At 40.6% G+C, this 15,483-nt stretch overlaps 1 protein-coding gene across 2 annotated transcripts in view; it reads right to left on the bottom strand.

Annotated features, from left to right (window-relative positions):
• The window catches only part of MCTP2 (multiple C2 and transmembrane domain containing 2), a 264,097-nt gene that overhangs the window by 173,262 nt on the left and 75,352 nt on the right, over window positions 1-15,483 (bottom strand). For both annotated transcript variants that reach the window (XR_002523209.2, XM_009210961.4), the window contains exons 3-4: window positions 5,723-5,785; window positions 4,425-4,533 (exon numbers count right to left, since the gene is read on the bottom strand). Coding sequence is in view for 1 of the 2 variants with exons in the window: in XM_009210961.4 (XP_009209225.2) it covers window positions 4,425-4,533; window positions 5,723-5,785 (172 nt within the window). In the remaining variant the exon portion in view is untranslated. The remainder of the gene's footprint in view (window positions 1-4,424; window positions 4,534-5,722; window positions 5,786-15,483) is intronic.

A 15,483-nucleotide genomic window follows, 5' to 3' on the forward strand; every position in this document is an offset into this window, starting at 1 on the left:
GAGCTTATGCCTGTGAAAAACATAAAAGACTGCATAGGAGAAGTGCCATCTGAGTCTGTATTGTTGCAATACTTCCTATTGCAACAATAAGCTATTGGCTTAGTATCTACAGAACTGGAGAACATGTTATAAAGACTAAATATTGTAAATGCATAGATAAGCCAAAAACATTTTATAGTTAGTACTTTAGCATATCACACAGTTTCTTGAACCTAATTATTTTAATTGGGTTAATACTAAATTAAATTATATTCCAAGAATACAAATTAAGTAAAGCTGAGACCAGTGATAGCAAACAGGTAATGAGAACAAGCTCCAGGAACATACAACGTCGTGGCTAACATAACCAAGAATTGAAACTCTACCTCAAGGAGAAGCATGGGTTTCTTCTCATGTGCCAACATCCACCTGTGACAGGGACTGCCTAGAGTAAAGGTTCTCAAAGTGTGGTTCCTGGGCCAGCAGCATCAGCCTCACCTGGGAACTTGTTAGAAATGCAAATTCCCTGGCCCCACCCCAGACACACTGAATCAGAGAATCTGTGTGTGGGGCTCAGAGATGTACGTTTTCATTAGTTCCCAAGATTCTTCTGAGGCTCATTCAATTATGAGAACTATTGGTCCAAAGGATTGTGTTAGATAAAAATTCTGAGTCTCGGTCGGGTTTCGTAGAAAATAATGCTGTATTGATAAGTGACGTTGTTCCTAGGCAAAGGAGGCAGGAGTGAGGGAGCACACGTATTAGTAATGAGGACCCCCTCTTGAACCCACAGTAGACCCTCAAATGCTGTCTTGCCCTGAGCAGGCTCAAGGTCATACCTTTATCACTAATTTAATACTTGTGATAATCAAACAGAAATTAACATAATAATAACATAGGAAGCCATACTATACATCCCCAAGGTATAAAACATGAACTTGTTGAAAGAGTAGGGTATTTTCTTAATAGATAATGATAAAGTGTTCCCCAAAATGAAAGAAAAAAAAAAAAAAAAACAAGAACAATTACTACTGGTTTCAAAAGAAATAGGGACTGAAATAGCACAGTTTATGACCTAGACTCCTTACTGGGTATTTACACTTGGATTATATTAGGTTTGCACAAATTAAAAGCCAAATTCTCGCATTATGTTTTAACTGTGATAAACTCTGCAGAGAGAGATGACAATGGCTGGGGTTAGAGCAGACTTTGGTCTTCAAACAGCAAGATATGGAGCAAGTGCACATAAGCCCTATTGTATCATTTTCTGATGTGTGCAATGACTTCATTATCTAATCAGTGCACTGACCATCTACTAGGAATCTGCTGTAACTGCATCAGTTTGATAGAGAAGTATAGTGTTGCCTGACACCAGTGAGGGAGAAAGAACAAAAAAAAAAAAAAATGGAGAAAGCTAGAAAAGGAGTAGTTAGCCCACAGAAGAGGTCCAGGGCCTGTATATGTCCCGAAACTTAAAAACTATTGGCAGGGCATGGTGGCTCACGCCTGTAATCCCAGCACTTTGGGAGGTTGAGGTGGGCAGATCACAAGGTCAGGAGTTCAAGACCAGCCTGGCGAAACCCCATCTCTACTAAAAATACAAAAATTAGCTGGACATGGTGGTGCATGCCTGTAATCCCAGCTATTCGGGAAGCTGAGGCAGAAGAATCCCTTGAACCCGGGAGGCGGAGGTTGCAGTGAGCTGAGATTGCACCACTGCGCTCGAGCCTGGCGACAGAGCTAGACTCCGTCTAAAAAAGAATAAATAAATAAATAACAAAACAATTGAAGAAATTCCATAAATTTAAAACAGGACAGGTAGCTTGAGAACATTTTCTTCCTAGTAATGTAAAAAACACACTCTCTAGAACACTCTTCTGATCACCAGAGAAACTGTCACAAAATGAATTTGATAACAATCATTTTTGACAAAAGTAACCACTGGACACTATGTCGGATCAGGACAAGAATCAGGATATTTGTGGGAAGCCCCCCCTACATTGGTTTATTATTACATCTTTTAGATATTATTTCAGGCATCAAATGCTATCTGCCCCAAACCATTAAAAAGAACATAAGAGATGCAGCTGTAAACATACATACATTTATAATAATAATAGAAATGAGAAAGGACACACTTGATACAGAAAGTATGATTTTGATTTAAAAACCTATTTACCAACAAGTAGGCAATAATTTTTTCACTATTTTAAAATGCTACATCTGAAAAACCATGAGCAAGAGAGACAGAAGAGAAATTCTGATTCAGATAAAAAAGGCCATACTTCATCCAGTTCTGAAAGATGAAAGCCAGGTGAGATCAGTTCATGGAAGAAGCCACATCCAGAGACATGAGCAGTAGAGAGTCATAGCAAAGATGTTTCCGGGTAGTGGTGGAGTGGGAGGGTAGGAGGGTGGAAGGGTGTGTGGCAGGTGAGCCAGGAATGCTCCAGGCTTGGAGGCAGCAGGTAAGATGGCCAGTGCAACTCAGTGTGACCGGTGGGTTCAGTACAGAAAGAGAGCTGCATGGGCCAACACTGTCCTATACCTTCAGGATGAGCAATGTCCAGCAAAGGCATCTGAAGATAAGCAGAAGCAGATAGCACAGGCGTATGCAGACAGAAAAGCTTTAAGTGGCAGGTGATAACCAGGAGGAATGGGAAGAACCCAGCCTGAACTACCGGCTCACCCTGTCCTGCAGCATGCCCAGGTCTCCTCATCATCACTGATTGCAGGACACAGTAAGCAAAAAAAACATCCACAGATGCGGGAACAGAAACACACAAATAAAATGATAAGCAACCCGCTTCAGAGAATCAAACAGGTAAAAGAAAATAACGTCCTAAATGAGAGACAGTCAATACATTAAACTGACATCCAACAAACACCGCAGCAAGCAGGATATTTTAAATGAATACTTACTATTCTCAAAAAGAGATGGGATCATCAAACAAAACAGGTTATAAAAATGAAAACCATAACTGGTAAACAGAAGAGTACAATGTAAACAACTGACAAGAAAATGAGCAAGCTGAAGATCAAGCTGAAGAATTCTTCCTGAGAGGAAAAAGTCACGGGAAAAATTAAAAAGAAAACCTAAGAGACACAGAAGACAGATCTAAGAGTCAATAGACCCTTCCTTTATTGAAAAGATGTTCCAAAACACAATAGAGAAGGACCAGGAGAAACTAAGAACCAAAGCAAGAAAAAGAACTCTTTAGAATAAAAGGGCCTCAACTACTAAACCAAATGAATAAATAAAGATCATAAAGAAAAAACAGATATATTTGCCTACAATGAAATGAAAAACTTCTGAAGGACAAAAGAGGTCATACAATTAAGGAAAAGCAACAGACTGGGAGAAAAATATTTGCAACACATAACAAATGTCAATGCTGAAAATTATGAAGAACTACGAAAATTTAGAAGAAAAAACTCAATTGAAAACTAGACATTATATAAGTTAACGCCTGCCACCTTCCCAATAGCCTATAAGGTAGGTTAACCTTACTATCCGTTTTACAAATGAACAACCCAAGGCATCAAGTGGTCAAGCAACATTTCTCACATCAAACAGCAACGAACAGAGACGCCAAGGTCTGAGCCCAGGCAGTCTGGCTCCACTGTCTGCTCTTAAACACACGCCATTTTAATATAAGGTTTAGCCTTATCTGTGCACAGAAACATATATGATATGTTCATTACAGCATCATTTATAGTGCAGAGACAGAAGGAAAAAAATAGCTACCATCAGTAGAGAAACAGATAAACAAAACATCATACTATGGAATAAATATAGTATTTAAAATAAAGGCAATATATGTACATGGAAAAGCATGGTCAATTTTGAAGACCTGTACATTTTTTTTTAAAAAGTTCATTGCAGAACAATATGGACATTATAGACCCATGTTAATTTAAAAATGCACAGGTATATATTTATGGCTAGGTACAGAGACTTGTAAAAGGTAAATAAAACAAGCACAGGCAGACACTAGCTATTAGAGGGAGTCCAGTGAGATTTCAAAGCAGAAGGCAGGTGTTTCAAAGGCGTTTCTGTCAATGTGTACATTGGATGACCTTATACCAAGGATGGGCTCACATTTTTCTCATGAATAATTAAAGTAGGATTGAGGAAACATTTTCTTGAACAGTTGCTATATGCCAGGCATAATGCTATCAGAGTTATCTCATTCCATTCTAAAACAACTTCATGTGATTATTAGTATCATTATATAGTATCACTTAATAATAAAGAAGAATAGTAAGGCTTGGTGTGTTTAAATAATTCACTGCAAATGTCTTATACCTGGAGAGACTTGGATTTGAGCTACTGTCTATCCTAAACCATGCTGTGATGTCAAAGCCTGACTGACAGTATTGATACAAGGACAGAGAGAAAGAAGTTTCCAGCCTGCATCCACTATAACAGACCCAGGTCTTACCACAGCGATCTCGGACAACCAGGTTCCGGCCTTCCTTCAGGTGTATGGTGAGGAGGTACGCAAAAGGGCTGGAGAGGTTACTCAAGCCATCACTGGCTTCCCCCAGTACCTGCACAGATGGAGAAGGCAGTTAAGACAGTATGTCTTGGGCCCAAGCAAGAGAATTTCAGAAATACTTCTTAATTTTGGAGGGAAAAAAGAAAGGCCACTATGAAGATCAACTGTCATCCCCAACTCCTCCTCACAACGACAACTCGGTTACCCTGCTTTATTAACAAGTCCCTTACATTGCTCCCCAGTGTGATTTTATCAGAATTCAGAAGCAAATATGATTACATCTTTGCAAGGTTAACCTTCCAAGAATGAGATAACCAACCTCTGAAATACCCTCATTAAATTACTGCAGGATCCCTTGTTATAAAACTCAGGGTACAGTCCCAAGAGAGGCAACAGGAGGAAGAAGTGCTGCTGCAGGGCTGGTTCCCAAGAACATGTGCCCCGACTTCTGAGTTCAGATGTAAAATGCCCCGTCGTGTTCTCCACCCTTCCCACCAACCCCCATCACCTCTGTAGACCTCCTCCATGTGCAGTAAAATTTCAGTTCTGGGGACTCAGCTCATCCCCCCGCAAGCCCACATGTCCACCTGACACATGCTCCTTCCCTGGGTTGCCAAGGGACATTGTCTCTGTCCAGTGCTCTCCCGGCTTTTCCACCCTTCTTTTTCATTCTCTGGCACCCACTCTTAGTGTCTCTTACTCTAATCCCCACAGTCTCACCTCCCTGCAACTCAGTCACTTCCTCCTCCAGAAATGCATCCACTCCTGCAGGCCATATTGTAGAATTCAAGTCTGTTTTTGAATATTTATTACATGAGCCCAATTAAATTTTTGAGCCATTTCAAACTTTTGACTGTCCTTAAAGGGAAAGGGCAGATAAGATCATTTATCATTCACTTATTGGACATTCAATTAATTGATCTTGTGGCTAAGCCACCCTTGACAGCCTTCCTTTGAAAGCTTCAAAGCACTTCAGAATGGCTTTATCTCCCTTACTATCTCACTCAATTTCATAGTTACTCTGTATTTTTAGAAGAATCTATCCCAGTCTGCCTAATCAATAGACAGTGAATTAATCTCCTCCAGCCAAAATTTACAAGGCCTGTTTTTGTAAGTGGATACGGTTTGGCTTTTTTTTTTTTTTTTTTTTAGCAATAAAAGAGGCAAAGAAATACAAACCCAAACATTTGATGAGAAATATCTATAACATTTAATGTTTCTTTTTAAGGAATGCCACTCACAGATTGTTCTTCAAAACGCTGAGATGTCATAGAAGCATTCAGGTCACTGCTTCCACATAGCTTCTGTGAAGAAAAAGAAAAAAAAAATCTGCTTTATAAAAGCAAATTAATACCAACTCAGGAAGATACCCTCTATCAGGTCTTTCCCTTTGGAAATCTGATATTTGCATATGCAGCTTCGGTGAGGGCTGCCTTCTGGTTTGTGTGGCAAGGAGGAGATGTGGATTCAGAGGTGTCAATCCAGCTGTGTCCTCTGCCACCTAAGTCACTGGATAAGAGGAACTGCACGCACCTGCTGGGGCACTGGCATCCCTAGTTCACCCAGGTGTTTAGTATGCAAATAACTTTGTTCCCAGGGAAAGCAGTGGGGCAGCAGAGCCACTGTGCCAGATCCCTCCCAAGTGGGCTAGCCTGGCTCCCAGCCTCCGACGTGAAACGGGCAGCTCAGGATCCTGAGAACTGAGCATGTCTATTAGGAAGAAAACGTTTCAAAGTGTGATCTGCGAGATCCTCCTCAAGCCATGCCTTCATGGGGCTAGCAAACTGGTCAATCACCAAACCAAAACTGGGAAATGCAAATTCTGAACAGATGACCTCAGAATGAGAGGTGTCTATATTTCCCAGTTATTTTTGTTTTTTTTTTTGTTTTGTTTTGTTTTTTTAAGACAGAGTCTCACTCTGTCACCCAGGCTGGAGTACAATGGCATGATCTCAGCTCACTGCAACCTCCGCCTCCCAGGTTCCTGCCCTTCTCCTGCCTCAGCCTCCCGAGTAGCTGGGATTACAGGCACCCGTAACAACACCTGGATAATTTTTGTACTTTTAGTAGAGACAGGGTTTCACCATATTGGCCAGGCTGGTCTCAGACTCCTGATCTCGTGATCTGCCTGCCTCGCCTTCCCAAAGTGCTGGGATTACAGGCGTGAGCCACCGTGCCCAGCACCTATGTTTCCCAATTTTAAAATGCTTCTCATACCCCGGAAATGAGTCCACAGGGCGATGACACCTGCATCATGTAGTAGTTAGTATGGGGCACAGATTCCTCAGTTGTATCAGCTTTTATATGCACAAAGAAGATTTTGTCTGTTTCTGGAACTTTAACAGAGTTTCTGGGCTAAATGTGAGGACAGCTGCCTGCAATGAGAGGCAGAGTGGAGGGGACATGAGCAAATGGCCTCCCAGCAATTTGAGGATGTTCCTGTTTGGCACATTAGCCAGGACTGACTGCGTCCATGAAAAACATAGGGATTTCCCCTCCAAAGATGACTGCATAACTTCACTGCTATGGGCCAATTAGGAGATGAGAGGCAGCCCTGGAGACACTGCTTAGGAAACCATGAGCCACTGGGGGTAGGGGCACTGATGATATTAGTCCTTTCCATGCACAGTGACCACCAGGAACCACCTGGACATGACTCAGAGATCCAGCTTGATGGCAGGCTACCTTCCAAGACACACATTCGCTCTCTCCAAGTGGAGCCTCAAGAAGCCACAAAACATCCAGACGGCGGGGGCAAATCTTCAGCACCCATGAGAAATGGTGAGGAGCTGCAAACAAGGATGGGCTTTCTGGCCCACTGCCTCTGCATGCAGTGACATCGAGAAAGGCTGCAACTGGGCAGAAACGAGCCCTGAGCACAAGAAGGCATGGAGCCTCATGGGGCTAGGACAAACAGAGGCCCTGAGGTTCTTGTAATCTGTGGTTCTTACCCTTGCCTCTTTCCCCATCAGTCCCAGGTTTAATGTCCCTAGACTGTGAATACATTGTGTTCAGTTCAGGTTAATTCACACAGGATCAAGAGTGATTTCAGACACAGGCTTTTTCTAGGACCCTGGCACTTCAGCCACTATATGCCTCTGACCCAGAAAGTACCACCACGGCCTAGGCAGGAAAACAGCCCTAACTCTCAATGTGGCTTGATGATGGACAAGAAAAGAGGCCACAGGTCCTTTGCCAAAAAACCTCTCCTTTAGTTCTTGGTATCTCCTGCACGTGTTATGTATAAAAGGACCCCCAGGTGAGTTGGGCAGTACTCTCTGAAATCCACTTGATGACAATAATCAGAACCTTATTCAACTTACTGACTTTCCCAATATCAATAGATTTCTATATGTTTTATATCATATACTATCATTTCCCAGAAATGCAATCAAATGCAAACATTCTGCCTGATTTCTGGTACCAATAACCATGCCTTCACATGCAGAGCCAAGAGTAACTGGTGCTGATGCTCTGAAGCCTGAAAATCACATGCTATGGTCTCCAGTTCTATTAATTGAATCAATGCTCCACTTAACCAATCCCATTTTGAAGATAATTCCACAAAACTATTGGGATCTACTGAAGTGGATAATAACACTTTTGATTAAAGTATTATGTCATTAGCCAAGGATAATGATGGTCTTGTATCTTCTACTTTCGAGTGGAGGAGTGAACAGAGGTATGATTAAACCATATCACCCTTCAGACTGGACCATATATATTCTCCCAAGTTGGCCTCACTGTACTGAATGACGATGTTAATTAAATGACAAAATTAATCCACCTAACCACCATCATTAACATGCTATCAAAAATGAAAACGGAGCTTTTATTCAAATATGTGATAAGTCTTCCACTTATAACAACAAGGAAATTCAATGTGAGGAATGACATTAATTCAACATTATGGCTGGTTTTACTCACAGAAAAGTCACAGAACTTAAAGTTATGGTTCCCACAGCCACCATAACTGTCACACACCATATATAAACACCAAGATAGGAAAGTGATTACCATAAAGAACAGCAAAATGTTCCATATGCACAGGAGGATGGAGTTACAGCCGCTGGGGGACACATAACTTTGGATATTCGCCCACACTCTTGCATAGTGCCTATGGTATTACTCATTGAGTAGAAGTTGCTTTATTTTCACCTGTTTTGTAAACCTAGAAACTACATCAGTAACTTACTTTTTCATTAAGAAGAGCAAAATTAATATTTATTTCATCAGGAATACCCCAGAATACCACTATTTTTAGATTTTTTTTAAATGTTCCCTAGGTTGGACATAGAGGCTCATGCCTGTAATCCCAGCACTTTGGGAGGCCAAGGTGGGTGGATCACCTGAGGTCAGGAGTTCGAGACCAGCCTGGCCAACATGGCAAACCTCCCCACCGCAATCTCTAATAAAAATACAAAAATTAGCCAGGTGTGGTGGTGTGCACCTGTAATCCCAGTTTCTCTGGAGGCTGAGGCAGGAGAGTCACCTGAATCCAGGAGGTGGAGGTTGCAGTAAGCCAAGATCATGCCACTGTACTCCATGCTGGGCAAGAGAGTGAAACTCCATCTCAAGAAAAAAAAAAGTTCCCTATAAATGTAACCAAGTACTGTGGGTTGTCTTTCTTTGTTTTGAGGTGTTTTGTTGTTTTTTTGTTTTCTGAGACAAGGTCTCCCTCTGTCACCCAGGCTGGAGTACACTGCTGACATGTTCATAGCTCACTGCAGCCTCAACCTCCTGGGACTTTAAGCCATCCTCCTGCCTCAGCCTCCTGAGTAGCTGAGATTACAAGTGTACACCATCACACTTGGCTAAGTTTTGTTTTACTTTATAAATATTTTAGAATATAAAAATTTTAAAATGGATATATTTTATAGTATTATATATTATGCTATAAAATATTTTATAAAATAATTTATTTTATAAATTTTATTACAAAATTTAATTTTGTAGAGATGTCTTCCCACAGCCACCATAATTGTCACACACCAGCCCAGGTTGGTCTCTATCTCCTGGCCTTAAGTGATCTTCCCACCTTGGCCTCCCACAAAGCACTAGGATTACAGATATGAGCTACTGTGCTTGGCCTTTCTCAAAAAAAATTTTACTTAAAAAAATTAACACACTGTAAAATTGACATTTTCCATGTGTACATTGCCATAGTTTTAAACACCTGTATATATTTGTATAACTCCCACCACAATCAGAATATAGAAGAGTTCTACCACCCAAAAAATGCCTCTGTGCTATCCCACTTTGACCCCCATCTGTAGTCAAATCTTCCAACTCTAGACCCACGGCAAGTAATTGTATATTTTCATCATATAGTTTTATCTTTTCTAGAATATCATATCATTGGAATCATACAGTATTTAAATGTTTGAGACTGGAATCTTTTACCCAACTTAATGCATTTGAAATCCATAAAGGTTGTCATCTGCGTCATTCTTTTTTATTGCTGAGTAGTATTCCATTCTAGAGATGTACTATCTATTGATTGTTTACCTAATAAGCATCATTTCAACATTTCAAACAAATTTTGTACAAGTACATACTCAGGAAGAGAAATAATTTTAAATATTATCAAAGCTAATACGTCTCAATATGACAAAACTGTCTAATTACATTCTAGCATTCAGAAACACAGCCTTAACATCTTGGAATGAGCGCTATTACGAGATTAGTCTTCCCTTGCATAGCTCTCACTATTGCCTTTCAGATAAGTGTTTTTCATTAGTGTTTTTTAAATAAAAGCAAGTTTGCATTGATATTTCCCTTCTGCCTTGCTAAACTGAAATTTATGGGAAGGTAATACATACTTTGCATTCCCTTTAGATGTGGATTTTCCATCCATAAGGATGCAAATATATTAAAATTCAGCAGGATATGGGGAGATACTGGAATGGCAGATCAATTATTTTAAAAGAAAATCTCTAGTCACCAAGGACTTTGAGATTGAGGGCAAGACGCTGTTGTGAATAAACATTTTCCTTTCAATATACACTAAATGTGATCCTGTACAAATACCACCTCCCATGTGGCTGTCTGAAGGATCTTACTGCGAGGCACACACAGGAAGCCAAATTAAAAATTATGTAAGCAGTCACTGTTTGTTTAAATTTCAGAGGCAGAAAACATAAACCCACATCCAGAAAAGCTAAATAAGAGTACAAAGTTGGCCGAACAAATCAATAGAATTCTCTCTATAAACTGCCCCATTAAAGTATATAAATGTATACATACTGCATATTTAATCTGTAACCCATATCTTGTCTATTTACAATACATATATTTAAGAATACAGGAGTCACGAACACAAACACCTAGAGGAAAAAGGAAGTTACAAAATAAGCCAAAGGAATCAGATGGCTCCACTAACCACGAAGCAGCAACTGGACACAGTGATAGAATGAAAAGTGAGTTACATGGCAATGAGAGGTCAAAACTGGAAGGTGTTTTCAGAAGACAATCAAGCCTACCAAAAGGCCAAGTCTGTTCTTATTTTTTATACCACTTTTCAGGAGGTTATGGATCATGCAATCAAGGTGTATAAATTTAATTCTCTCTCATCTCCAAGACTGGTCTCTAAAAGTGATTACCCTGCAATATTGACTGTCTAATCTAATAGCAAAATATGAATTGTGTATGTGTGTCCATATACCTTGCTCAAGTATATGATGGTATAAAACAGTCAGTAAATTACATCCCATGAGACAAACCAGCCCGCCACTTGCTTTTACAAATAAAGTTTGACTGAAATACACCGCTGTCTACTTGTTCCTGTGTTGTCTATGGCTAATGTCATGTGACCTCACCTTGAGTAGTTGTGACAGAGACCTGTGGCCTACAAAGCTCTGGCCCTTTATAAAAACAAAAGTTTACCAACCCCTGTTGAAACACTCTAAAACTTTGCATATTCAGCAATATTTGTCCACTGACCTGCTATAAGTTTTTTGCATGTTTATTAACAGGAGATACTTTAAAAAATGGTTGCTTGTACATTGCTGAGCACTTTCTAATGTAAAATTTATACTTATTGTAACTTCTTAAAACAAGTCCACAGGCTGTCATTAGTCTCCCCAATCGGCAAAGAGGAAAGCAGAGCCCGGTGGCTAAATGGCCATCACAGGAAAGCTGGAGAGATAGGCCTTGGCGAGCACTCTGGATTAGGCTTCCTCTGAGTTACCTGGGTATGCTGCTCTTTTCACTGTACCACACCTGTGCCAACAGAATACAAAAACAGCACACCTTACCTGACCAGGAGGCAGTTGTACATGGTAGTGAACAAGGCTCTGGAATCCAAAAGATCAGTCCCAACTCTGCTACTTTTTATTATTATTATTATACTTTAAGTTCTAGGGCACATGTGCACAACCTGCAGGTTTGTTACATATGTATACATGTGTCATGTTGGTGTGCTGCACCCATAAACTCGTCATTTACATTAGGTATATCTCCTAATGCTATTCCTCCCTATTCCCCCCACTCCACAAGAGGCCTCGCTGTGTCATGTTCCCCTTCCTGTGTCCAAGTGTTCTCATTGTTCAATTCCCACATACGGGGTTTTGTTTTCTGTTCTTGTGATAGTTTGCTGAGAATGATGGTTTCCAGCTGCATCCATGTCCCTGCAAAGGACATGAACTCATCCCTTTTATGGCTGCATAGTATTCCATGGTGTGTATGTGCCACATTTTCTTAATCCAGTCTATCATTGATGGACATTTGGGTTGGTTTCAAGTCTTTGCTATTGTGAATAGTGCCGCAATAAACATACGTGTGCATGTGTCTTTATAGCAGCATGATTTATAATCCTTTGGGTATATCCCCAGTAATGGGATGGCTGGGTCAAATGGTATTTCTAGTTCTAGATCCTTGAGGAACCGCCACACTGTCTTCCACAATGGTTGAACTAGTTTACAGTACCACCAACAGTGTAAGAGTGTTCCTATTTCTCCACATCCTCTCCAGCACCTGTTGTTTCCTGACTTTTTAATGATCGCCATTCTAACTGGTGTGAGATGGTATCTCATTGTGGTTTTGATTTGCATTTCTCTGATGGCTAGTGATGATGAGCATTTTTTCATGTGTCTGTTGGCTGCATAAATGTCTTATTTTGAGAAGTGTCTGTTCATATCCTTTGCCCACTTTTTGATGGGGTTTTTCTTGTAAATTTGTTTGAGTTATTTGTAGGTTCTGGATATTAACCCTTTGTCAGATGAGTAGATTGCAAAAATCCCATTCTATAGATTGTCTGTTCACTCTGATGGTAGTTTCTTTTGCTGTGCAGAAGCTCTTTAGTTTATTTAGATCCCATTTGTCAATTCTGGCTTTTGTTGCCATTGCTTTTGGTGCTTTAGACATGAAGTCCTTGCCCATGCCTATGTCCTGATTGGTATTGCCTAGGTTTTCTGCAAGGCTGGTTCAACATATGCAAATCAATAAATGTAATCCAGCATATAAACAGAACTAAAGACAAAAACCACATGATTATCTCAATAGATGCAGAAAAGGCCTTTGACAAAATTCAACAGCCCTTCAAGATAAAAACTTTCAATAAATTTGGTATTGATGGAACATATCTCAAAATAATAAGAGCTATTTATGACAAACCCACAGCTAATATCATACTGAAAGGGCAAAAACTGGAAGCATTCCCTTTGAAAACTGGCACAAGACAGGGATGCCCTCTCTCACCACTCCTATTTAACATAGTGTTGGAAGTTCTGACCAGGGCAATCAGGCATGAGAAAGAAATAAAGGGTATTCAATTAGGAAAAGAGGAAGTCAAATTGTCCCTGTTTGCAGATGACACGATTGCATGTTTAGAAAACCCCATCGTCTCAGCCCAAAATCTCCTTAAGCTGATAAGCAACTTCAGCAAAGTCTCAGGATACACAATCAATGTGCAAAACTCACAGGCATTCTTACACACCAATAACAGACAAACAGCCAAATCATGAGTGAACTCCCATTCACAATTGCTTCAAAGAGAATAAAATACCTAGGAATCCAACTTATAAGGGATGTGAAGGACCTCTTCAAGGAGAACTACAAACCACTCCTCAGTGAAATAAAAGAAGGCACAAACAAATGCAAGAACATTCCATGCTCATGGATAGGAAGAATCAATATCGTGAAAATGGCCATACTGCCCAAGGTAATTTATAGATTCAATGCCATCCCCATTAAGCTACCAATGACTTTCTTCACAGAATTGGAAAAAAACTACTTTAAAGTTCATATGGAACCAAAAAAGAGCCTGCATTGCCAAGACAGTCCTAAGCCAAAAGAACAAAGCTGGAGGCATCATGCTACCTGACTTCAAACTATACTACAAGGCCACAGTAACCAAAACAGCATGGTACTGGTACCAAAACAGAGATATAGACCAATGGAACAGAACAGAGCCCTCAGATGTAATACCACACATCTACAACCATCTGATCTTTGACAAACCTGAGAAAAACAAGAAATGGGGAAAGGATTCCCTATTTAATAAATGGGTGCTGGGAAAGCTGGCTAGCCATAAGTCGAAAGCTGAAACTGGATCCCTTCCTTACATCCTATACAAAAATTAATTCAAGATGGATTAGAGACTTAAATGTTAGATCTAAAACCATAAAAACCTCTGCTACTTTCTACCTTTCTGTCCTTGAAAAATATACCTAAAATTCAAGACATGGGAACATCTCTCAATGGGTCAAAACAGATTCTTACAGGTTGTTAGAATAATTAAATCACTCAATGGGTATTTACTGAAAGCCTTTTCTCAGACAGACACTGTGCAAGGGCTCTTTGTATATAGAGGAAACCAAATAGATGTGGTCTGATAATATTTATACAGAAATTAGCAGAGTTCCTTACACATAAACCCTCAGTAAGTAGTATTAGATTGGTGTTGCTATTCTATTATTTATTATTATTAATTATATTAGTAATAGTCATAAAACAGCCTATGTGTTTGGGAAGAATGGATGAAAAGAATTTGATGAAGGTGGTCAGTAATCTGACTCCCTTTCTTAGCTCCCTCCAACATTCCCCACCGAAAGTGACTAGGACAAAGTCAGATACTGGCTGACAAAGCCTCGGGATGGTGCCATTTTCCCTCTGCACACAGCCCAGCAGCCTGTGCGCCATTTCTCCATACCTTTTGTCCAAGGCAAAGCTTGGACTTACTGCCATACCCAGTGTCTACAGCAGGCACAGCAAGCACTGCCCATGTGCTGCCTATTCCTTCTGCCCTATGAGCGATGCAGCATTGAGCCCATGGGGTTCCTGTGCATCCCACTCATTCAGTGCACTAAGCAGTTGCGATGGTCAGCTAGAGCTGCCTGACAGGATACATGATGCCCTACATGATGTGGTTTCTGTTCACTTCTCTGCCATCTCCTCCCATTGCCCCCTCACTGCCTCTTCTCCAGCCTTACTGCTTCCTTGCTCTTCCTGAAACATCAGGGACACTCTTGCTATCCTGGGGCCTTTATGCTTGCTGTTTCTCTTTTTCTGGAAGGCTTTTCTCTAGCTATGCAAGCAATCCACTTCCTCACCTCCTCCATATCTTTGAGTGAAGGTTATCTTCTCGGAAGAGGCCCTTCCTGACCACTCTGTACAAAATGATAACACCTCCCACCCCCAGCACCTACTCTGCTTTCTTTCTCTCCATGACACTTTATGTTCTGATTATATCTATAGCATGCCACCTTTCCTAGTGGAAACTCCATGAGGGAGGCAACTTTTTTCTATTTTGTTGACTACTGTCTCCCTAGCGTCTAGATCTGCATCAACACAAGCAGGCATTTAACAGGTGCAAAGGAAAGAAGGGAAGGAAGAAGAACAGGGAGACTGAGCCCATGATGGACCCTGGGATGTGGCTGACACACCTGCCTCTCTGACACACCATCACATGTTGAGGTACGACTTTCAAGATCACAGAAAAATAGTAAAAATTACGTCATTGAAGTGTAGAGAAACTGACGTACTTGTTTAATTTTGCAACCTG

Source organism: Papio anubis, chromosome 7 (assembly GCF_008728515.1).
Source record: "Papio anubis isolate 15944 chromosome 7, Panubis1.0, whole genome shotgun sequence".
NCBI lineage: Eukaryota > Metazoa > Chordata > Mammalia > Primates > Cercopithecidae > Papio > Papio anubis.